Source organism: Rhincodon typus, chromosome 7 (assembly GCF_021869965.1).
Source record: "Rhincodon typus isolate 14 chromosome 7, sRhiTyp1.1, whole genome shotgun sequence".
In the NCBI taxonomy this organism is placed as follows: domain Eukaryota; kingdom Metazoa; phylum Chordata; class Chondrichthyes; order Orectolobiformes; family Rhincodontidae; genus Rhincodon; species Rhincodon typus.
The window spans coordinates 92638705-92664685 of NC_063338.1; the positions used below are offsets into that span (position 1 = coordinate 92638705).

Sequence of the window (25981 nt, forward strand, 5' to 3'; positions counted from 1 at the left end):
ACATACTCTCTCACACTTACGCACACTCTCTCTCAAGTGCACTCTCTCTCTCTCACACACACACACCAACACACACACACACACACACGCACACACACACACCCACACACACACACACCCCCACACCCACACACTCACACACACACACACCCACACCCACACCCACACACTCACACACACACACACTCACCCACACCCACACCCACACACTCACACACACACACACCCACACCCACACACTCACACACACACATACACACACACACACACACCCACACACACACACACCCACACACACAGTTTGTTTATTTGCAGATACAATCTATTTTGTTCAAAAAACACACAATTTGTAGTCTTGGTCAGTCAGTGTGGCATCTTATAAAATCCCGCTTTTGGAATCAAACCAGCCTGATTCCAGGTTAAAACTCTGAGACAGATTCTGAACAAAGCCTCACACCTACAGTTCAGTGTGTGACCTTTTGTACATTCCTATGGCTCTGCCTAATTGTCATGACAGCGCGGCACTAACATTGACTTTATAAACACTTTACTCACCATCTAACGTTCTTGGTCACCTGCAGAGACTTATCATCTGACACCCCACTCACACCAGTTGTATGATCTTTTGATCTCTCTGCCCTTGATCTCTCTGCCTATAAACTCTGTGTCTGTGTGCCCTGCTCTCTCACCGCACCTGACAAAGGGGCTGCGTTCCGAAAGCTTGTGTGATACCAAATAAACCTGTTGGATTATAACCTGGTGTCGTGTGACTTCTGACTTTGTCCCATTGTTTCTGGCTTTGCTTGGGTTTCTTGATGCTAGGCTTGGATCATCAGGCTCACTGGAGAGAGTGGCTGCTCCACCCAGGAAAGTACCAGTCCATGGAGGCAGAGATAGTAGGAACTGCAGATGCTGGAGAATCTTAGACAACAAGGTGTAGAGCTAAATCATTTCTGAAGAAGGGTCTAGGCCCGAAACGTCAGCCTTCCTGCTCCTCTGATGCTGCTTGGCCTGCTGTGTTCATCCAGCTCTACTCCTTGTTATCTCAGTCCATGGAGGCTCTGTGTTGTAGTGACTCTATGACCTACCCTAATGGTGCATGGCTGTGAATCAACCTTTGTTCGAATGCATGGCTAAAACTGCCTTGTTGGGATTTCCCGCATTAACAGGTGAGTTGAAAAGGGGCTATAAGATGTTTGTTATTCTGTCTTCATAACCACCTTCTCTTTCTCTTTCCCCAGCATGTGTTGGTGCAGACAGCCCTCTTGCAGACTGTCCACTGCCTCCTCATCGATGCCCTCCCATCAGACCAGATTGCCCGCCAACATGGCTACCAGTTCATGGCTACCAGCCTTTTTGCCTCTGGCATCTCCACTTTGCTGCAAACCACCTTGGGCAGCAGGTAAGCAAGTTTTCAAACGCTCATTGCTGCCATTCATGAGGCCCCACTTTACAGATTAGCCTGTAAAATTAATACACACAGAACATGAGGGTGGTGTACTGACATGGGGCAGTACAGTGGCTCAGTGGTTAGCACTGCTGCCTCACAGTGCCAGGGACCCAGGTTCGATTCCACACCTCGGCTGACTGTCTGTGTAGAGTTTGCACGTTCTCCCCATGGGTTTCCTCCCACGGTCATGAAGATGTGCAGGCTAGGTGGATTGGCCATGGGAAATACTGGGTCTGTGTGGGGTGGTCTTCAGAGGGTTCAGAGCAGACTCGATGGGCTGAATGGCCTCTTTTCACACAGTAGGCATTCCATGATGACAGGAAACAAAGAGTAGGCAGCAGTGGGGTATCCCAGGAATCAGTTATGGACCTGAGCTATTCACGATATACGTCAAGGATTTGGATGAGGGAACTATAAGGTATTTTCTACAAGTTTGGAGTTGACACAAGGCTGGCTGGCAGGGTAAGCTGTAAGGAGGATGCAGCAGTATCGTTTGGACAAATTGATTGACTAGGCAACTGCATGGTAGATGAAGCATAATGTGGATAAATGTGAGGTTATCCACTTTTGTATCAAAAACAAGAAGGCAGGTAAATATCTGAGAGGTGATAGATTGAGAAAGGGAGAAGTGCAATGAGACCTGGGTGTCCTCGTACACCAATCACTGACAGTAAACATGTAGCTGCAGGAGGAGGAGAAGAAGGTGAATGGTATGTTGGCTTTCATAGTGCAGAGATTCGAGTACAGGAACAGGGATGTCTTGCTGCAAATATACTGGGCCTTGGTGAGACCACATCTGTAATATTGTACACAGTTTTGGTCTCCTTATCTGAGGAAAAATGTTCTGCTGTTGGAGGGAATGCAAATAAAGCTGAGCAGTTTGATTCCTGGGATGGCAGGATTAGTGTATGAGGAAAGACTGGATCAGTTAGGACTGTATTCACTGGAGTTTAGAAGAATGAGAGGAGATCTCATAGAAACCTGTAAAATTCTAACAGGACTAGACTGGGTAAACATGGGAGCGATGTTCCTGATGACTGGGGAATCCAGAACAAGGTGTCACAGTTTAAAGATATGGGGTAGTCCTAAGATAAGGAGAAATTTCTTCACCTAGAGGGTGTTGAGCCTGTGGAATTCTCTGCCACACAGCTGAGGCCAAAATATTGAGTGTTTTCAAGAAGGGGTTAGATATAGGGGATAAAGGGATCAAAGACTGGGGAGAAAGTGTGAAAAGGGGCCTGAGTTGGATCATCAGCCATGATCATATTGAATGGTGGAGCAGGTTTGAAGGGCTGAATGGCCTACTCCTGCTCCTATTTTCTATGCTTCTGTGTAATTCCTATCGGTATAATTGGAGAGATGTTTAAGATTATAAAAATGATAGTTGGCAATAAACCATATTCTCCAGGAGAGAGGGGCTTAGTCCAAAATGAAGAGGCATCATGTTAAAATTAGGCCCAGGCTGTTCTAAGGAAAACTCTTCAATGCAGCAGGTAGCAGAAAATCTGGAGCGGTCACATTCAAAAGGTCATAGTGTCTTGGGAGCTTCCAAATAAAACTGCAGAAGGTGGAAATCTGAAATGTGAGCTGAAAATGCAGGAAATGCTCAGCAGGTTGGGCAGCATTTTGTAGAGAGAGAAAGCAGAGTTCACAGTTCAGGCTCATCACAACTGGAAAAGGTTAAGAGTGTCACAGGCCTTAAACAACAAAAAGGTGGGTGGAAGGTGAATATCAAATGGCATGTTTGTGTAGGACTTGTTGTGTTAAGTCTCACAGTTGGTATGTCAGTATACCTTTAAGATATATGCCCGTGATATTATTGCTGTATTGCAGAATGTGACCTGAGGGTATGACAGTCTCAGACTCCAGCTTAACTCTAGCCACTTGAAGCATGACATGCTCATGAAAGCATTTGTAACGGAATGCACTAATACCATCCCAGACACATCCATGCCTGAATATCTAAAGTTTGTTGATCACAGTGGGCTGCAATAAACACTCTGTTGGATCCTTCAATTACAAGCGAGCGGTTAGAACATAGAACATAGAACATAGAACAGTACAGCACAGTACAGGCCCTTCAGCCCATGATGTTGCGCTGAACTTTTACCCTAATCCTAAGGTCTATTTAACCTCCACCCCTACCTTATACTATCATCCATATGCCTATCTAATAGCCGCTTAAATGCCCCTAATGAGGCCGACTCCACGACCCTCTCCGGCAATGCATTCCACGCCCCGACCACTCTCTGAGTAAAGAACCTACCTCTGACGTCTCCCCTATATCTACCTCCATTCACTTTAAAACTATGCCCCCTCGTAATAGCTACCTCCACCCTAGGAAAAAGTCTCTGCTGTCTACTCTATCTATACCTCTGATCATTTTGTACACCTCTATCAAGTCACCTCTCATCCTTCGTCGTTCTAAAGATAAAAGCCCTAGCTCTCTCAACCTTTCCTCGTAAGACCTTTCCTCCATTCCAGGCAACATCCTGGTAAATCTCCTCTGCACCTTGAAAAGGGAAAAGGAAAAGATTAAGATACCATCAGACGAGGAGAAGCAAACAAAGTGGCAAGAGGGTTGAGATTTCAGCCGTGAGAAAATCACAATCTGAAATTGTAAATTATTTGCTTTTCATTTATCCATTCATGGGAACGTGGGTGTTGTTGGCAAGAACAACATTTGTTGCCCATCCCTTGTTGCCTTTGAACTAGAGTGGCTTGCTAAACACACTGCAGAAGACAATCGACCACATTGCTACGTGTCTGGAGTTGCATGAATGCCAGACCAGATCCCTCCTTAAAAGACATTAGCGAACCAGAGAAGTTTTTATAATCAATGATTGTGCATGGGCACCATCACTGAGACTATTTCATTCCAGACTTAATTAATGATCGTCAGCTGCTTCATCAATGACCTTCCCTGTGGCAAAGGTCAGAAGTGAGGATGTTCGCCAACAAATACATAACATTTGGTACCATTTGAAAATCCTCCGATACTGAAGAAGTCCATGTTCAAATGCATTCAAGATCTGGATAGTATCCAGGTTTGGGCTGACAAGTGGCAAGTAACATTCATACCACACAAATGCCAGGCTATGTCCATCTCTAGTAGAGACAATCTAAACACCACCCCTCAACATTCAATGGCGTTACTATCCCTAAATCCCCCACTATCAACATCCTGGGGGTTGCCAGTGACCAGAAACCCAACTGGACACACCATATAAAGAGGTTAGGAATTCTGCAGCGAGTAACTCACCTCCCGGCACCCCAAAGCCTGTCCACCATCTACAAGGCACAAGCCAGGACTGTGACGGGATACTCCCTACTTGCCTGGATGGGTGTAGCTCCAACAAGAAGCTCAATGTCATCCAGGACAAAGCAGGAACTCGTTTGGCACCATATCGACCATCTTAAATATTCATTCACTCCACACTGCAAAGTGGCAACACTGCATGCTAGCTGCAAGATGCACTGCACGGTTCACTCAGTATCCTTCAAAGATAGTTTCCAAAACTACAACCACGTCCACCTAGAAGGACAAGGGCAGCAGATACATGGGAACACTATCACCTACAAGTTACTCATCATTCTGACGTGGAAATATATTGCCGTTCCTTCACTGTCGCTGGGTCAAAATCCTGGAATTCCCTCCCTAAGGGCATTGTGGGTCGAACTACAGCACATGGACTGCAGTGGTTCAAGAGGGCAGCTTACCATCATCTTCTCAAGGGGCAACTAGGGATGGGGCAATAAATACTAATCTAGTCAGTGATTTCACAACCCAGAAATAATAGAAATATGGTCCAATGGTGGTCCAGCTTCTCTCCTCATGACTGTTACAATCAATCTGTTAAAATGGAGCCTGAGACCTTTAAGTGAACATAATACCTAGGAGCAGGAGTGGGCCATTCAGCCCATCTAATGCTCTGCCATTTAGTACGATCTTCTCAGCCTCAACTCTACTTTCCTGCCCACTCTCCATAACCCTTCAACCCATGACTAATTACAAATCTGCCAACCTCCTCCTTAAATTTACTCAATGTCCCAGCATCCACTGCATTGTGGTGGAGTGAATTCTGCAAATTCATGATCCTTTGAGAGAAGTAATTTTTCCTTATCTCTGTTTTGAATGTGTTACCCTTAATCCTAAAACTATGACCCCTCATTTCTAGATTGCCCCATAAATATCCATTCTACATCTACTTTGTCAATGCCCTTTAGTGTTCCAAGGAGGCAATGGCCTAATGATCTTATCGCTGGACTGTTAATCCAGAGACCCAGATAATGTTCTGGGGACCTGGGTTTGAATCCTGCCACAGCAGATAGTGGAATTTGAATTCAATAAATTTCTGGAATTAAGAATTTAATGATGACCATGTATCCAGTGTCAAATGTCAGGAAAAACCCATCTGGCCTTTTGAGAAGGAAACTGCCATCCTTACCTGGTCTGGCCTATGTGTGATTCCAGATCCACAGCAATGTGGTTAAGCCTTAACTTAACAATTAGGGATGGGCAACAAATGCTGCCTGACCTGCGATGCCCTCATCCCATGAATGAATAAAGGGGGAAAAAAAAGCATTGTTTAGTTCACTTCCCATTCTTTTAAACTCTAACCAGTGTAGGCCTAAACCATTCAATCTCTCCTCATAAAATAAGGCCTTCTTCTCTGGAATCAAACCAGTTAAACCTCCTCTGAATCGCCACCAATGTAACAACATCCTTCCTCAAGAAGGGGGACCAAAACTACACCGTACTCCAGGTGAGGTCTCACCAATGTCTTGTACAGTTGCAGTAACACCTCCCCATTTTTACACTCCATTCCTTTAGCATAAATGACCAAATTTCATTTACCTGTTGTGAATTTCCTCTCAGGACGGGCAACAAATGCTGGCCCAGCTGGAGACACTCACACCCCATGCGTGGATAAACAAAAATGACATTGTGCTGACTTGGAGAAAATGTTATTAATGCATCTAATGCCAAGATGTTGTCCCGGGAATCTCGATCAGTAGCTGTGTGGTTTCTTTTGCAATGAGCTGTTGATTTCTGATCCAGATTTTCAGCCATCTCCTTTTTCCGTGGGAAATAAAATCTTTCATTTTTTTTCTCTGCAATTCGCAATTGATTTCCAGGTTGAGGGAATGACGTCTCTGCAATAACACTTGCCCATCCATCTCATGGTTGTAGGTGGGATCTTTATTTGCACAGATTAGAGCATCCAGTCCTGTATAACAGCAACTGAGGAGTTAATGACAGGTTGGAGGCTAACTCCGGATGTGGCCGGGGCAGGTAGAGTGGTCTAAAAGTGTAAGTCCTTTTCTTTCCCTGATTTAAGATGTACCTCCGCTTATCTCTCACTCTTAAGACCATAAAACATAGGAGCAAGACAGGCCATTCAGCCCATTGAATCTGCTCGCTATTCAGGAAGATCATTGCTGATCTGATAATCCTCAACTCCAATTTTCTCATCATCCTTGAGATCCTTAATGATTAGAAATCTGCCTGTTTCAGCCTTGACTATATTTTTTAAAATTCCTTCAAGGGATGTGGCCAACATTTATTGCCCATCCTAGAGGACAATTAAAAGTCAACTGCATAGCTGTGGGGCTGGAGTCATATGTAGGCCATACCAGATAAGGGTGGCAGTTTCCTTCCCTAAAGGACATTAGTGAACCAGATGGGTTTTTCCTCAACAATTGACAATGGTTTCATGGTCATCATTAGATTCTTAATTCCAACCTTTTAATTGAATTCAAATTCCACCATCTGCCATGCCGGGATTCAAACAATGGTCTCCAGGATATTACCTGGGATTAATATTCCAGTGATATACCTCTAGGCCATTACCTCCCCATTAAAGATACATGCAGATACTCATAAAGACTTGAAATACTTAAAAAGTGTGTCTGGGTGAGGATAGATTGAGGAATATGGGGCTGTTCTCCTTGGAGGGAAAAATGCTAAGAGGAGGTTTCATGGACGTTTTCAAAATCATGTGTGGGCTGGCTTGAGTAGATAAGGAGAAGCTATTCCCATTTGTAAAAGGACTAAGAGTGAGAGGGCATAGATTTAAAGCAATGTGCAAAGCAAGCAAAGATGATGTGAGAAAAAAACTTTTTCACACAACAGCTGGTTTGGATCTGGAATGCACTGCCTGGAAATGTGGTGGAGGGCAGGTTCAACTGAGGCATTCCAGAGGGACATTGGATGGTTATTTGGATCAAAATGGTGTGCAGGGTTACAAGGAAGTGAAGACGGTTATCTAAGGTTACAAAGAGATCATGATCAATTGGCTCAATGGGGTGAGAAGTGGCAGTTGGAGTTTAATTTGGATAAATGGGTTTTTTTTTTGCAATTTTTGTAAAAAAAAACAAGGACAGGACTTATACAATTAAAAGTAGGGCCTTGAGTAATATTGTACAACAGGGGGTCTAGGGGTTCTGATACATAATTCTTTGATGTTTGCGTCACACGTAGACACGGTGGTTAAGCAGGCATTTAGCACACTTGCCTTCATTGCTCAGACCATTGAGTGTAGAATTTGGTACGTTATGCTGAGGTCGTACAGAATGTTGGCGAGGCCTCTTCTGGAGTAATGTGTGCAGTTCTTGTCGCTTTGCTATAGGAAGAATATTATTAAACTGGAGAAGGTTCAGAAAAGATATACCAGGATGTTGCCAAGAATGGAGGGTTCATAGTTATAAGGAGAGACTGGATTAGCTGGGACTTTATTCACTGGGATGTAGGAGGTTGAGGTATGACCGCATAGAGGTTTATAAAATTATGAGGGGTCCAGATAAGGTGAATGGCAGGTGTCTTTTCCCTGGGGTTGGGGATTTCAAGACTAGACACCATATTTTTAAGGTGAGAGGAGAAAGATTTAAAAAAGACATAAGAGGCAACTTTTTTTTACACAGACAGTGGTACATGTGTGGAACGAATGTCCAGAGGAAGTGGTGGATGCAGATACAGTTATAACATTTAAAAGACATTTGGATAAGTGCATAAATAAAAAATGTTAGGAGGGATATGGGCCAAGCTCAGGCAGGTGAGACATGTTTAGTTTGGGAACATGGTCGGCATGGACTGGTTGGACTGAAGGGTCTGTTTCCATGCTGTATGACTTTTGACTGTATGAAAGGGCAGAAGATAGGTGCTAAGGAATAGAACTGGTGTAGGCATGATGGACTTAATGGCCTTCTTCTGGACTGTAACAGTTCTGTGATTGTTTGACACTGTGAGGGTGACATAGGAATGATTTATTGGACAAGAGCACAGCAAGGAAGAAAGACCCAAAGAAAACACATTCAAAGAGGTTTACCTGCAGCAAGTTCAGAAAGTGACTGATGTATGTCGATTCGATATGGTACCAGAAAATCCCAAGATGATTCCCAATCAATTAATTACTTGTTTAGCATTGTGGGCTTTCTTCTTCTCTTGTTTTATTTGAAGATGCAGCTTGAAAGTTGCTGAATGTATCTGACCGCTCCCTCAGCCAATTGACCGAAGCCCTGTGTCTGCAATGTGAACAGCAGGGTTGCATTTATGTTATCCCATTTGGCTTGCACGCAAAGGGAATTTGGCTTCTCACTGAGTCTAAGAGCGTAAATCAGTACTTCAGGACAGAAGGGACTCTGAATGGAAGCACTATCACTCTTTCCCCTCCTACAGAGTCTCACTGCTTCTCTTTGGTGCCAGTTTGGGCACTTGTTCAACATGTTGGCTGTTTTTTATGTTCACTGTTAGAAGTTATGATGTAAATGCACCTTGGATTTATTGCTGGTTACGTTTTGATGTTCTCTGTACCGTAACAGTTTCCGGATTTTAATGTATCACACTGATTTCCACCTCTGGGTAACTCATCAGCCAAATGCTATCACAGACTGTTCTGTGCTGAGATCCAGTTCCTGCTCCTGTTGAGGTCGAACGTCGACAGTTAAAAATCACCGCACTAGCCCTTTCATAGCTGAAGGACGCCATTTGGTACATTGTGCTTGTGCTGTCTCTTTGAAAGAGTTATTCAATTAGTGTGAACAGGCGAGGCAGGTTGGAATACCCTCCCTGCCATTTCCACCTCTCTTGACGGGAGCAAATGAATTTAAAATTTGAAAAGATTGTTGCAAAGAATCAGCCAGAAAATTTACTCAAGTTTTTAACAAAGTGGAAGATCACGTTTATTGTTACCAACCTGTGTAAAGGTATTAAAAGGTTAGTGTGGGCCTCAGAAATGCAATGTACTCACTAAAAATCCACGCACACGAATTAGAAATTAAAACTGGACAGAAAGAAACTTTAAGTGTTGAGTCATGAGAAAATACATCAGTTTGCTGTTTACAGTTGGTGGTATGTCTTTTACAGTGTGGTTTTATGCCCATATCCATGACTTTGAGGCCAAAATAAAGGATGGCTCAGTGGTTAGCACTGCTGCCTCACAGCACCAGGCACCCAGGTTCAATTCCACCCTCAGGTGATTGTCTGTGTAGAGTTTGCACATTCTCCCTGTGTCTGCATTGGGTTTCCTCTGGGTGCTCTGGTTTCCTCCCACAGCCAAAGATAGGTGGGTTGGCCATGCTAAATTGCTCACAGTGTGCAGGCTAGGTGGGATGCTCAATAGGTTAAATAGCCTTTTTCTGTACTTTTGTAATTCTATGGTTCTGTATATTGGATAAAATTAAGGCAAGGTCCACAACTGTTAACAGAGTTTATTACAGAATAGGCTAAATACTACAATCCACTGTATTTAGAGATACACCAGGCTCTAATCTTGTGGTTACGTTACTGAAAGTGTTATGATCCCAACGCATGATACTACTGGGCTAGTCAGATTCCAGGATGAAATCTAGTTTGCTGGATCATGAACAAAAACAGAAGTTGCTGGAAAAGCTCAGCAGGTTTGGCAGCATCTGTGAAGGAAAAAACAGACTAAACGTTTTGCGTCTGGTGACCCTTCCTCAGAAGAAGTCTTCTTTTCTATTTAGTCTGATAGTCTTTCACTGAAACTTAAGCACTCCAAGCTGCAGATTTGGTTTAACAATAAAACATAAGCTTACAATGCCAAAGAAATAAAAACAAAATAAAACAAGCCAAACTACCTATATATAACATAGGTTGAAAGATCTCAAACATCCAGTAAAATCTAACCTATTCCCAACACCATTCCTTTACAGTTAATCAAAATCAAGATAAATTTCCTTTCCTGCCCAGTCTACAGGTTTGACTTAATTTCATTTACTTTCATTTCAGTCCTGACCTTGAACTGTGAAGCCTCTTTCTTTGACCATTAACACAACTGAGAAATTAGAATTTCTCAGCTTTGAATAATCAGATTTCTAACCAAGTACTCCTGGTCTGGAAGTTTTCTCAAACTGAAGTCCTTACACTGAGGTAGCATCACATTAATTACTCAAACAAATTCCTTTTTGTAAGAGAAACTATTCTTGTATCCATCATTAATCAGGTCTGTTTTGAACTGAATTTAAAAAAAGCCCTTAGCTAACTGAAAATAAACTTGTGTATCCTGCCTTCTTTTTACTCCTGTCATAAGCCCTACAATATAAATAAGCTTCCAATAGTGTCCAAGAGGCTTTCAGTCATCTGCTCTCTGACACATACTGATTTAAAATTATCGTTTGGATAAGAGTGGCCTATTTAACTGTTCAATTCCCTTACACATACAGATGTAACCCATATGCTACCAGCTTAAATTCCAAACTCTAGAAAATTATATTAATAACTATATATTATACACCTTTCATCGCAAAAGATTAATCCATAAACATCAGCTCTTCATGTGGTTCTCTCTTCCTTTTTCTCTCCTAACTCCATAAGATATAGGAGCAGAACTAGGGCTATTCAGCCCATCATATTTGCTCTGCCATTTGATCATGGCTGATATGTTTCTCACTGCCTATCTGTAACCCTTGATCCCCATACCATTCAAGAACCTATCTAGCTCTGTCTTAAACATACTCAATGACTTGTCCTCCACAACCCTCTAAACCAATGAGTTCCATAGATTCACCACCCTCTGGCTGAGGAAATTCCTCTTCATCTGAGTTCTAAAGAGGTGTCACTTCACTCCAAGGCTGTACCCTTGGGTCCTAGTTCTCCTACGTGTGGAAACATCTTCCCCACATCCACTCTATCCAGGCCTCTCGGTATTCTGTAAGTTTCAATCAGTGCTTCCCTCATCCTTCCAAAGTCCATTGAGTACAGACCCAAAATCCTCAACTACTCCTCATATGACAAGCCCTTCATCTCCAGGATCATTCTTGAAAACCTCCTCTGGAACCCTCCAACACCAACACATCCTTCCTTAGGTACCAGGCCCAAAACTGCCCACAATAGTCCAAACGCAGTCTGACCAGAGCCTTATACAGCCTCAGAGGTTCATCTCTGCCTCTTATATTCTAGCCCTCTTTAAATGAATTCTAACATTCCATTTGCCTTCTTAACTGCCCACTGAACCTGCATGTTAACCTTAAGGGAATTCTGATCAAAGACTCCCAAATTCCTTTGTGCTTCAGATTTTTGAAGCCTTTCCTATTTATAAAATAGTCTACACCTTTATTCTTCTTACCAAAATGCATGATCTCACACTTTCCCACATTGTATTCATCTGCCACTTTTTTGCCCACTCTCCTAGCCTATCCAAATCCTTCTGCAGCCCCTCTGCCTCCTCAACACTACCTGTCCCTCCACCTATCTTTGTGTCATCTGCAAACTTAGCAACAATGCCCTCAGTTCCTTTGTCCAGATCATTAACTTAAAATGTGAATAGTTGTGCTCCCATCATGGACCCCTGTGGAATTCCACTAGTCACCGGCTACCATCCTGAAAAAGACCTTTTTATCCCTATTCTCTACTTTCTGCCAGTCAGTCAGTACTCTATCTGTGCCAGTATCTTGCCCCTAACACCATGTGCTGTTTAGCAACCCCTGTGGGCACCTTGTCAAAGGCCTTCTGGAAATCCAAATAGATCAGTGTATACTGGCTCTCCTTTTTCTAACTTGCTCGTTACCTGCTCAAAGAATTCTAACAGATTTGTCAGGCATGACCTCCGCTCAACCAAGCTGTGCCGACTCAGCCCTATTTTACCATGCACTTCCAAGTAATCTCATCCTTAATAATGGACTCTAAAACCTTACCAACAACCGAGATTAGGCTAACCAGCCTACAATTTCCCATCTTCTGCCTCCCTCCCTTCTTAAACATGGATGTTATATTAGCCATTTTCCACTCCTCTAGTGCCCTCCCTGACTCAAGTGATTCCTGAAAGATCACCGCCAATGCCTCGACAATCTCCTCAGCTATCTCCTTCAGAACTCTGAAGTGTATCCATCTCGTTCATGTGATTTATTCATCTTCAGACTTTCAGCTTCCCCAGCACCATCTCCTTAGTGATGGTCACTAAATTCACCCCTGACCCTGACTCTCTTAATGTTCTGTGTGCTGTTGGTTTCTTCCATTGTGAAGGCTGATGCCAAGTACCTGTTTAGTTGCTCCACGACTTCTTTGCGGCCCATCTTGGTCACAACATTTCAGGAAGGACAAAAATGCTCTAGAGACAGTCCAAACACATAACCCGGGCTTGAAAGTTACAGTTAGGATGAAAGATTGGATTAGCTAGGATTGCCATAAAACAGAGGATGCTGAAGGATGACTTAATTGAAGTGTACAGAATAATGAGGGGCTTGGATAGAGTGGACAGGGAAGACCTGTATTCCTCATGGAGAGGTCAGTTGCCTGTGGCCACAGATTGAAAGCGATCAGTAGAATGATAAGGGGAGGTGGGGGAGAAAAGGAAAGGTTAAATTATAGGAGACACAGGAAAGGTTATATTAGAGGGGCACAGGAAAGGTTATATTAGAGGGGACACAGGAAAGGCTATATTAGAGGGGCACAGGAAAGTCTATATTAGAGGGGCACAGGAAAGGTTATATTAGAGGGGGCACAGGAAAGGTTATATTAGAGGGGGCACAGGAAAGGCCATATTAGAGGGGGCACAGGAAAGGTTATATTAGAGGGGGCACAGGAAAGGTTATATTAGAGGGGACACAAGAGAGGTTAAATCACCAGTCAGAAGGTGCTGAGTGTCTACAATTTTCTGCCTGGTTTGGTGGCTATTTTTTGAAAAGGTATTTGGGTTGCCCCTAAAAGCTGTAGAACCTACAAGACCATGGACCAGCTGCTAAAAGATGGGAGTCAAATGGATGGCAAGATTTCTTTATTTTTGATGAGCTGAATAGCCTGTTATAATGTTTCGAAAGTTCTATAGTTCTCATACATGTCTATCTTCATGTCATCAGCAAATTTAGCAACCAAACCTTCGATCCCTTCATCCAAGACATTTATATAAATTGCAATGAGTGAAGGACACTCCACTCATTACATCTTGCCAACCAGAAAACGATCCACTTGTGCAGCTAATCTTCTACCCATGGCAATTTTGCTACGCCTTACAACATGAGTCTTTATTTACCACAAAAACCTTTGATGTCCAATCTTATTGAATATCTTGTAGAAGTTCAATTACACTATGTCCACTGGTCCCCTTTTATCCACAGCACACGTCACTTCCTCAAAAATTCCAATAAATTAATTGAATATAGTTTCCCTTTCACAAAACCATGTTGACAATGCCTGTTTACCCTGAACTTTACTAAAGTATTCTGCTAAAATGGCTTTAACAACTGTTACCAATATGTTCCCTATGACAAATGTTTCTAAAATAAAGTTAATATTTTCCTTACCTCAGCAGACTTTGCAAGTACTCTCTGGTAGCACAGTGAGACCAATGCACCATAACTGTCACATCCTTCATGGGAACTTGTTGTGCACAAATTGAGTCACCCTGTTTCCAACATTACAACATTGACTACACTTTTAAAATATTTCAATAGTTGTAAATGCTTTGACACATGAGGAAGCTCTTTTGTTCATTTTAAAACATAGGAGCTGTTATTGACCAGACCAAACCAGACCACCTCAAAATATTTTAAGAAGGTAGCCTTATACCCTAACTTTTTCTTATTTTAAAGGCAGATGTGAAGTGCTGTGTTCCAGATGTGATGTGACTGGTCAACCTACTCAACGTTAAGCAAAACACAATTTATTTAAACACTACAGTTAAAAATACAAACCAAATAGAGAGGAATTTAGAATAACTTAACTATTGTAAAACTTGATCAAATAATAGCTACAATAGCTATTATTAATTGATTGTTCCAATATAGTAACAACCCATAAACACACCTCTTGGCAAAAAAGGCAAATTCAGACACAGATTCTCACATGTAGTTCACTGACTCTTTGCAAGCTCCCTACAGCTGATCTTATTCTCACATTTCTTATAACCATTCCGCACCTTTAAACCTGAATTCTAAGTCTGTAAAAATTGCTGTCTTGCTAATGGTGATCTTGCTTTGTGCCCCTCCTGTGCAGTGTAACCTGAATACCTTGATGTGTCTAAGCACCCTATCATCTGTATGTCCTTGTTTGCTATGATCTGCCTGTACCGCTTGCAAAACAAAGCTTTTCACTGTACTTAGGTACACGTGACTACAATAAATCAAATCAAATTTCTCCAATCTAGGAGGAAGAAACATCAAGAGAAAATTCAGAGAGTGTAGCAGACAAGAGACATTCACTGAAATTACCCAAAGCAGCTTCTGATGCTACTGAAATGAAATAAAACCCAGAAATATGCATCTGTGAGAGCGGGCCATGCACATTCAGGCTGCTTCCATTGTTCCACTTAAAAAACAAACCCCAAGGCCTCACAAGAGATAGTAAGAAGTGCCGATGCTGGAGTCTGAGATAACACATTGTAGAGCTGGAGGAACACGGCAGGCCAGGCAGCATCAGAGGAGCAGGAAAGTCATCTTCAGTAGCCTATTCATCACACGACCTTACGATCCCTCTTCAAATAAAAAAAGAATACCAGGACAAAATAACCTTTCATAACGTGACAGCATCATCACAGAACATACGGTCATTCAAATTGGGAGAAGGGGTAGACTATTCTAACCCTGGTCCAGCTTTCACAGACATTGTGTCTGATTTGATTGTGACCCAAACTCCACATTCCCCACTAACCTGATAATCCTTGACTCCCTTGTTAGCAATGAACATGTCAGCCTCTATCCTAAAAGTGATCAATGAATGACCCAGCATCTCCCCCACTCCTGGCGCTTCCTGAGGAAGGGAGTCCCACAGAGTCACCACCCTGTGAGAGAAAACAATCATCCTTAGCTCTGTCCTGAATGGAAGAGACCCTTAGTAATAAATTGCACCTACTTGTTCCAGTTGTGATGCTACGTGTTGACAAGAGGAAAGCTCAGTACAAACAATGAGATCGTGGCAATGCATCTGTTAATTTTGTCGATTATTTTATAAAATTTCTTCCCTTCTCTTCATCTGTTTTTTTTTGTGCTGTCTAGATTACCACTGGTCCAAGCATCGTCTTTCGAATATTTGATCCCTGCCTTAACTCTCGTCACATCGCCAATAGAGACCAACAGCACCCTTCATAACGGTACAGAGTTTCTCTCCTGTATCTCGTCATGTAAATTATACTTTTCAATGACATGGATCTTTTCAGATTCAGTAATGTTGGCGTTGTCAGTTTGGGCTGAATGTAACTTTCAGGAACAAAATCAGAAGTTGCTGGAAAAGCAGGTCTGGCAGCATCTGTGAAGGGTTCTGAGGAAGGGTCACCGGTCCCGAAACGTTAACTCGGATTCTTTCCGTCACAGATGCTGCCAGACCTGCTGAGCTTTTCCAGAAACTTCTGTTTTTGTTCCTGATCTACAGCATCCGCAGTTCTTTCAGCTTGTATTTTCAGGATGGTTGGTCCTGTGACCAGTGGTGTGCCACAACATTCAGTGCTGGGTCCACTCGTTTTCGTCATTTATATCAACGGTTTGGATGTAAATATAGGAGGAATGGTTGGTAAGTTTGCAGATAACAGCAAAGTAGGTGGTGTAGTAGACAGTGAAGATTATCTCAGAGTACAACAGGATCTTGATCAGATGGGCCAATAGAGTGGCAAATGAAATTTAATTCAGATAAATGTGAGGTGTTGCATTTTAGTCAGGCAAATCAGGGCAGGATTTATACAGTTAATGGTAGGGTCCTGGGTAGTGTAGCTGAACAAAGAGACCTAGAGGTACAGGTACATATTTCCTTGAAAGTGGAGTTGCAGGTAGACCGGGTAGGGAAGAAGGTGTTTGGTTCGCTCACCTTCATTGGTTACAGCATTGAATATAGGAGTTGAGACGTCATGTTGCAGCTGTACAGGACATCGGTGAGGCAACTTTTGGCATAGTGCATACAATTGTGTTTGCCCTGCTATAGGAAAGATGTTGTTAAACCTGAGAGAGTGCAGAAATGATTTACAAAGATGTTGCCAGGTTTGGAGGGTTTGAGCTATAGGGAGATACTGAATAGGCTGGGGCTATTTTCCCTGGAATGTCGGAGGCTGAGGGGTGACCTTACAGAGGTATATAAAATCATGAGGGACATGGATTAGGGTGAATAGCCAAGATCTTTTCTCTAGCGGGGGAGAGTCCAAACCTAGAGGGCATAGGTTTAAGGTGAGAGGGAGATAGCAGGAACTGCTGATGCTGGAGTCAAAGTCGATACAGTGTGGAGTTGGAGGAACACAGCAGGTCAGGCAGGATCGGAGCAGGAAAGTCGACACCCTCCTGATAAAGGGAGTAAACCTGAAACATCAACTTTGCTGCTTCTCTGATGCCACTAGAGCTGCTGTGCTCCTCCAGCTCCATGCTGTATTAACGTGAGAGGGGATCAATTTAAAAAGGACCTGAGGGGTAGCTTTTTCATGCAGAGGGTGGTGCATGTATGGAATGAGCTGCCAGAAGATGTGGTGGAGGCAGATAACAATTTTAACATTTGAAAGGCATCTGGATGGGTACACAAATAGGAAGAGTTTAGAGGGATATGGGCCAAATGCTACCAAATATGACGAGATCAGATTGGAATGTCAGCGTGGATGAGTTGGACTGAAGGGTCTGTTTCCATGCTGTATGACTCTATGACTCCATTTGACCTCTGACCTCTGACCTCCAATTGCCTGTCCCTTCCCTCGAACTCCTTCCCACTTGGTGACCTGACATGTCCATCCTCATGGCGTTCCGCCTTCCTGTGGACTAGTGGATAGCGACAAACTTATTGTTGACTGATTCAATATTGTGGATATCTCTCCAGTCAACTCTGATTCTCAGTGCTTCGGTAACTACTAAAACAGAGACAGATTTTGAATAAAATTCAATTTCTTTAGAGGCCTACAGTGCTTTTTTTCCAGCATTGCTTGTAACAATGCTGTGAAGATTAACCTGTAATTCCTGAAGATCCCAGGATAAGGCTGGAGTGTTAGCAAACCCATGTTGCGATATGAAGTGCATGCTCCTTTAAGGGGACCTATCTTAAACTACCTTAAATCATTATCACCCCAACTCAAGACATGATGTATTAGCCCCATAATGTGTTGTCAGTCTGTAAGCAGGAGTAGGGCTAAGACTGTAAGAAATTGAACAAGAGTAGGCCATTCGGCACCTTGAGCCTGCTCTGCCATTCAATTGGATTATGGCTGATCCAATATTCCGATTAGATTATTGTACTTAGACTCCTGGTTCAGTTAATTTGTACATAGTTTTGTCCTCAAATAAAGAACCCAACTTAGTGTCTAAGCAATCAAGGATGGGTACTTTTGCATCAAAAAGAAGATTAAAATAGTGTCCCATACTAGAGGATAAAGGAAGCCATTTAGCCCATCAGTTCTGTTCTACCATTCAATTCTTTTCCCTTTATTCTTTCATGGGATGAGGGCATTGTTGGCTAGGCAGCATTTATTGCCCATCGTTAATTGCCCAGAGAGTCAACCACATTGCTGTGGGTCTGGAATGACAGGTAGGCCAGACCTGGTAAGGATGGCAGTTTCCTTCCCTAAAGGACGTTAATGAACCAGATGGGTTTTTCCCAACAATCGACAATGGATTCACGGTCATCATTAGACTCTTAATTCCAGATATTTATTGAAATCAAATTCCACCATCTACCATGGCAGGATTTGAAGCTGCGTCCTCAGAACATTACCTGGGTCTCTGGATTAACATTCCAGTGATAATTGCATTATGTCATCACCTCCTCATTCAAATAGATTCATAGAATTCCTACAGTGTGGAAACAGGTCATTCAGCCCATCGAATTCACACTAACCCTCCGAAGAGCATCCCTCCGAGACCCACCTCCATACCCTATAAACTTGCATTTCCCATGGCTAACCCACTTAGCCTGCACATCTTTGGACTGTGGGAGGAAACCAGAGCACCTGGAAGAAATCCACGCAGACACGGGGAGAATGTGCAAACTCCACACAGACAGTCGCCCGAGGGTGGAATTGAACCTGGGTCCCTGGCGCTGTGAGGCCGCAGTGCTAACTACTGAAGGTATCTTAACCCCATGTACTTGCCTTAGTACAGATACATGTGCCAATATAAAAATTCACTAATCACACAAGTCTCAGTTGACATCTTCCCTAGCCTCAGCAGTGCTTAGCGAGTTCCAAATCTCCACTTCTCTTTATGTGAAGAAGCGCTTCCAGACATCACTCTTGAATGGCCTGTTGTCTACCACCTTATTCTGGACTCCTGCACCAGAGACAAGAGTTTCTCTCCATCAATCTACTCCTGCTCGTATTTTATTTGTTCTCAATTCTACCAACTCTTTTCATTATCTTTAACACTTTGATTTAAAACACCCCTTGGCCTTCTGGACCCAAGGGAATTTCAGCCTAGCCAAGGCCACACGCCTCATGTTTGAACCCTTTTAGCTCCAGTGTTGGGAAGTCAGGCTGCTTGCTGCCAATGGCTTGCCTAATCGCTGAAACACCATTGAACAGAGACCCGGCAGAAAGGGAGAGAATGTTACAGCACTTTTTAAACTTCCTCACAGACATCACCACAAAACCTAATCAGAAGAGGGATCCCAACACCCAGCAACTCTCACTGACCTCCCACAGTCCAAAGACGTGCAGGCTAGGTGGATTGGCCATGCTAAATTGCCCATAGTGTTCAGGGATGTGTAGGTTAGGTTGATTATAGGGGGATGGGTCTGGGCGGGATGCCCTGAGGGTCAGTGTGGACTGGTTGGGCCAAAGGGCCTGTTTCCACACTGTAGGCATTCTATGATCTATGGTTTGCCAATGGTAGATCAGCCTGCATCTGTCAGGTCAAAATCCTGTACCTTCCTTCCTAACAGCAAAGATACCTTCAGCCTAAAGACTGTCGCGATTCAAGAAGGCAGCTCACCATAACCTTTACCAAGGCATCAAGGAATAGGCACAACACTCAAGAAGCTTGACACCATCCAGGACAAAACAGCCCACTTGATTGGCACCACATCCACAAACATCCACTCCCTCCACCACCGACGCTCAGTAGCAGCAGTGTGTGCTCTGTACAAGATGCAATGCAGAAATACACCAAAGATCCTCAGACAGCACCTTTCAACTCCATGCCACTTCCACCCAGAAGGACAAGGGCAGCAAATATGTGGTAACACCACCCCTGCAAGTTCCCCTCCAAGCCACTCACCATCCTGACTTGGAAAAATATCACCATTCCTTTACTATCACTGGGTCAAAATCCTGGAATTCCCTCCCTAATAGCATTGTGGGTCTGGCTACAGCACATGGACTGCAGCGGTTCAAGAGGGCAGCTCACCACCACCTTCTCAAGGGGCAACTAGGGACGGGCATTAAATACTGGGCCCAGCCAATGTTGCTTATATCCCATGAATGAATAAAATAAGCAGTAAAATGCTGGCAGATCCCATGACTGAATGTAAATCAACTGTACACATTATAGGACTTGGGTAGAATCAGTTGTATTCAGAATATGTAACAGCTTGAGATATTATGCACTGACACTGAGTTCTGGTACATTCTAAAAGCAGCTCGTTCATTTTGCCAGCACAGGAACTGACAGGCCACTGACTATCTGAAGAAAGTGTCATTCTGGAAATGGAACAATTGTTAGACAATTTCTTAAAGTCCTCTACTTGTTTCTGAAAGGGGTTCGTACAAGGTTTTGGTCTTCGGGATGGTTCAGCAGACAGCCCTGTTTTCAACAGGCTGGTTCATGCTTGATTAAAATGTTGCTAAACTGCTTTTTGCATAGTTTTCTCACATTAATCGCTGTCCTCCCCATTCCCTCTGTCTTCCATTTGGAGCCTGCCATTTCACACAGGCTCCATTTGTCTCCCTTCCATTTGTTTTAGTCAGCTTGGGTGATAGCCAAGGGGGCAGGAGCAAGACATGCTAGCCTGAGTGAGACCTCCTCTTGTTGGCTGTTCATTGCATCAGGAACTGATCCTCACATGCCTGAAATGACCCAGTGTCCGTCCCTGGTTTCTGCTTCATTGGCTAATCTCAGCTAGCACAGGGAACACCTTAGCCTAAGAACAATTGGCTCTGGGAGAGGGAAACGTGGGTGAAGCATGAATTGGAGGGGAGTGCACTTGATAAGCATGTCTCTACTAATGAGCACCATCTCTGTAACGGAAATGCAGACAAATCTAAATTAAACATCTATGCAATTCCTGCCGCAGGCTACACTAGCGACAAGGTCACTTATGTGAAGAAAAGGAGCAAATTTCAGCAACTTAAGGAGAAAAAGTGAAAAAAATCTAACTGTTCTGAAGAGGTTCCTTCATTCAGTTGTTGCCCCCATTTCAACATGGAAGCTATCATTCTGGGTTAATGTTAAGTTAGAAGGTTGTCACTTCAAATCCCACAGTTGTGGGCGTTGGAGGTCAGTCATCTCAGGCCCAGGACATCTCTGCAGGAGTTCCTCAGGGTAGTGTCCTAGGCCCAACCATCTTCAGCTGCTTCATCAATGGCCTTCCCTCCATCAGAAGTGGGGATGTTCACTGTACTGCTAGGTTGGCAAGTAACATTTGCCTCACAGTGCCAGGCAATGACCATCTCCAATAAGAGAGAACCTAACCATCTCCACTTCACATTTAATGATATTACCCTCACTGAATCCTCCACTATCGATGTTATGAGGGTTATCATTGATCAGAAACAAATACAAATACAATGGCTACAAGACGAGGTCAGAGGTTGGGGAATCCTGCTGTTGGTAACTCACCTCCTCACTCTCCAAAGCCTGTCCATCATCTACAAGGCACAAGTCAGCAATACTCCCCACTTGTCTGGATGGCTGCAGCTCAAAAGCTTGACATTATCCATGACAAAGCAGCCCACTTGATTGGCAACCCATCAATCACTTTCAATTTTTTCTCTTTTCACCATCAATCCTACTTTGTCTATGTTGAGTTTGGAGCTGCTTATTTGTCAGTGGTGGAGAATAGAAATTGAAACAGAAAAGGCACTTTTCCAAGGTAAGAAGGTAATTTACTGTATGATCGCAAAAAGTACAGTCTATGTTACCAGCCAAGGATAACTGCTGAAGACTCTAGTGTAACGTACAGAACACATCCACTCCCTTTGCATATTCATGTAGACCTCAAAGACTGTGTGACATGGTCAGGGTGGATGGAACTCAATGGTAGATGAAACAAACAATAAGTCCTTCAGAACCATTACCTTATAAATGTATAAAAACTGAAAGAACTGTAGATGCTGGAAATCAGAAATGAAAACAGAAATTGCTAGAAAAGCTCCGCAGGTCTGGCAGTATCTGTGGACAGAACTCGGAATTAATGTTTCAGGTCCAGTGACCCTTCCTCAGAACCACTGGACCCGAAACATTGGCTGATTTCTTTCCACAGATGCTGCCTGACCTCCTTATAAATGTATAAACACTCACCTCGGAAATTACCTGCTGCGCCACAACAGTGATGATACATTCACACGCCCTTCACTGGATGCAAGGTGCTTTGGGTCATGCTGGGATGGAGGCAGGTGCCTGAGAAATGCAAACTCCTTATACCATTCTGTCATTTAACCAATACAGGTACCGATGCGGCCTTACTCTGTGAAGGGGCTCAGTGCCCAGAGACGGACCTCACTCTGCAGATGTGGAAAAGCACCCTGTGTGAAGTAAGATGTTTTCAAAATTAGCACGTTGTCATGTGTGGTGTGGCAGCATTCCTCGGGCAATCAGGTAAAGCCCCTTTTCCTGACCCCAGACCTAGCAACGCAAGGTTCTGGGTCAGTCTGCATGCTCCAGGTGGAACCTGTCCAGTGTGCACACTCTATCAAGACTGAAGGGGGTCCTTGGCTGAGGGCAATCTTTATGTAAGACTGGTTGGGGTTAGCTGAGGTATGGCGCTTCCTCCTGGGCACTTTCGAAAGGATGCGTTGGCATTGGAGAGGGTGCAGAGAAGATTGAGAAAGCTGGTCCCAGGGCTAAAGAACTTAAGAACAGAGGATGTAGGAGCAGGAGTAGGCCATTAGGGCATTTGAGCCTGCTTCACTCTTCAATAAGATCACAGGTAACCTGGTATGGTCTCATCTCCACTTTCCTGTTCGTCCATGACCCTGTACTCCCTTATAAGATCATAAGATACAGGGGCAGGATAAGGGGGGAGGCAATGGCCTAGTGGACCTAATGGTATTATCGTTGGACTGTTAATCCAGAGACCCAGATAATGCTCTGGGGACTCACGTTCAAATCCTGCCACGGCAGGTGGTGGAATTTGAATTCAATAAATATCTGCAATTAAGAATCTAATGATGACTGTGAGTCCATTGTCCATTGTCCATTGTCGGAAAATCCCATCTGGTTCACTAATGTCCTTTTGGAAGGAAACTGCTACCCTTACCTGGTCTGGCCTACATGTGACTCTAGACCCACAGCAATGTGGTTGATTCTTAACTGCCCTCTGGGCAATTAGGGATGGGCAATAAATGCTTCCCAGCCAGCAATGCCCTCATCCTGTGAATGAATAAATAAAAGGAGGCCATTCTGCTCATTAAGTCTGCCCAGCCATTTGATCATGGCTGATATGTTTCTTAATTCCATTCACCTGTCTTCTCCCCGTGAGCCTTGAACCCCTTACTAATCAAGGGCCTGTCTACCTGACTCTGAACTGCCCTCTGGGTAATTAGGGATGGGCAATAAATGCTGCCTAGCCAGCGATGCCTTCATCCCATTAATGAATAAAAAAAAACTCAGGGGCTGTACCCTAGTCCCTCCTATTAGTGGAACATCTTCTCCACGTTCACTCTATCCAGGCCTCTCAGATCTCCCCTTGTCCTTCTAAACTCCATTGAGTACAGACCCACAGTCCTCAGCCACTCCTCATGTGACAAGCCCTTCATCTCCGGGATCATTCTTGTAAACCTTTTCTGGACCTCCTCCAACACCAGCACATCCGTCCTCAGGTACACAGCCCAAAACTGCTCACAATATTCCAAATGTGGCCTGATCTGAGCCTTATACAGCTTCAGCAGTACATCACTGCCCTTATAGAGTCATAGAGCATGGAAACAGACCCTTCGGTCCAACTAGTCCATGCCTACCATGCTCCCAAACTAAGCTAGTCCCACCTGCCTGCATTTGGCCCATATCCTCCAAACATTTCCTGTTCTGAATATATCCAAATGTCTTTTAAATGTTGTAACTGTGCAGGTAGTTGTCCTATAAGGTAATAGTTATAGAAAACGGCACTATAGAAAATCACCATAGAAAATCGTGTTGTATGGAAATCGCTATAGCAAATTGCTTTACCTTTACAGCAGAAAGTTTGCATTGTCTAAACAGTGTCCACTATCCATCAATCACGTTACAGCCAATTTGCATTAACAAACCACGCTTTATAGCAGAACAACCTGTACCGGCATCCACCACTTCCTCTGGCAGTTCATTCCACACACGAACCACTCTCTGTGTAAACAAGGTTCAGGTTCAAGAACAATTTCTTCCCTGCTGTTATTAGACTTCTGAATGGGCCTCTCAAATTTCAAATTTAATGTTGATTTTGCTTTTTGTGCACCTTCTTTGCAGCCGTAACTTTGTATTCCTCGCTCTGTTCTATTACCTTGATGCACTTTGCATGGTATGATCTGCCTGTACTGCACACAAAACAATACTTTTCACTGTACCTAGGTACATATGATGATAATAAATCAAATCAGATCAAATCAAATGTTTCCCCTCATGTCCTTTTTAAAACTTTCTCCTCTCACCTTAAAATTATGCCCTCTATGTTCTAGTTTTGAACTCCCCCATCCCAGGGAAAAGACCTTTGCTATTTATCTTATCTATGCCCCTCATGATTTGATAAACCTCAATAAGGTGATCCCTCAACTTCCTACACTGAAGTGAAAAAAGTCCCAGCCTGTCCAGCCTATTTTTATAACTCAAACCCACCATTCCCGGTAACATACTGGTAAATCTTTTCTGCATCCTCTCCAATTTAATAATATCCTTCCTATAGCACAGCAACCAGAACTGAACACAGTGCTCCGGAACAGGCCTTACCAACTTCCTGTACAACCTCAACATGACGTCCCAACTCCTATACTCAAAGGTCTGAGCAATGAAGGCCAGCGTGCTAAATGTCTTCTTAACCACCGTGTCTACATGTGATGCAATTTTCAAAGAATTATATACCTGAACTCCTAGGTCCCTCTGTTTGACAACACTACCCAGGGCCCTACCATTAACTGTATAAGCCTGTTTTACCAGAATGCAATACATCGCATTTATCCAAATTAAACTCTAACTGCCACTCCTCAGCCCAATGACCCAACTGATCAAGATCTATTCTAACCCTCTTGAAATGAATACTAACATTGCATTTGCCTTCCTAACTGTCAAGTAAACCTGCATGTTAACCTTAGCAGGATCCTGAGCTAGGACTCTTAAGTACCTTTTTGCTTCAGATATCTGAAAACTTTCCCCGTTTAGAAAATAGTTGATGCCTGTATTCTTCCTGCCAAAGTGCATACATTCACACTTTCCCACATTGTATTACCTCGGCTATATCTTTGCCCACTCTCCTAGCCTGACCAAGCCCCTCTACAGCCTCCCTGCTTCCTCACACTACCTCTCCCTTCACCTATCTTTGTGTCATCTGCAAACTTAGCGACAATGCCCTCAGTCCTTTGTCCGGATAATTAATGTATAACATAAATAGTTGCTGTCCCAACATGGACCCCCGCAGGGCTCCACTAGTCATCCTGAAAAAGACCCCTTTAACCTTTTAGCAGCACGGTGGCTCAGTGGTTAGCACTGCTGCCACACAGTGCCAGGGACCCGGGTTCAATTCCAGCCTCAGGTGACTGACTGTGTGGAGTTTGTACATTCTCCCCATGTCTCTGTGCGTTTCCTCTGGGTGCTCTGGTTTCCTCCCACAGTCCAAAGATGTGCAGGTAGGGTGGATTGTCCATGCTAAATTGCCCATAGTCTCTAGGGTGGGAAATGCAGGGATAGGGTAGGGGGTGGGCCTTGGTGGGATGCTCTTCGGAGGGTTGGTATGGGCTTAATGAGCCAAATGGCCTGCTTCCACACTGTAGGGATTCTATG

General features: G+C 43.6%; 1 protein-coding gene across 1 annotated transcript in view; it reads left to right on the forward strand.

Moving 5' to 3' along the window:
* slc23a3 (solute carrier family 23 member 3) overlaps positions 1–25981 on the forward strand; it is an 80469-nt gene that overhangs the window by 2108 nt on the left and 52380 nt on the right. Inside the window, exons 2-4 of the mRNA XM_048599081.1 lie at positions 1242–1402; positions 15899–15993; positions 22463–22548. Of these exons, the coding sequence (XP_048455038.1) occupies positions 1242–1402; positions 15899–15993; positions 22463–22548 (342 nt within the window). The remainder of the gene's footprint in view (positions 1–1241; positions 1403–15898; positions 15994–22462; positions 22549–25981) is intronic.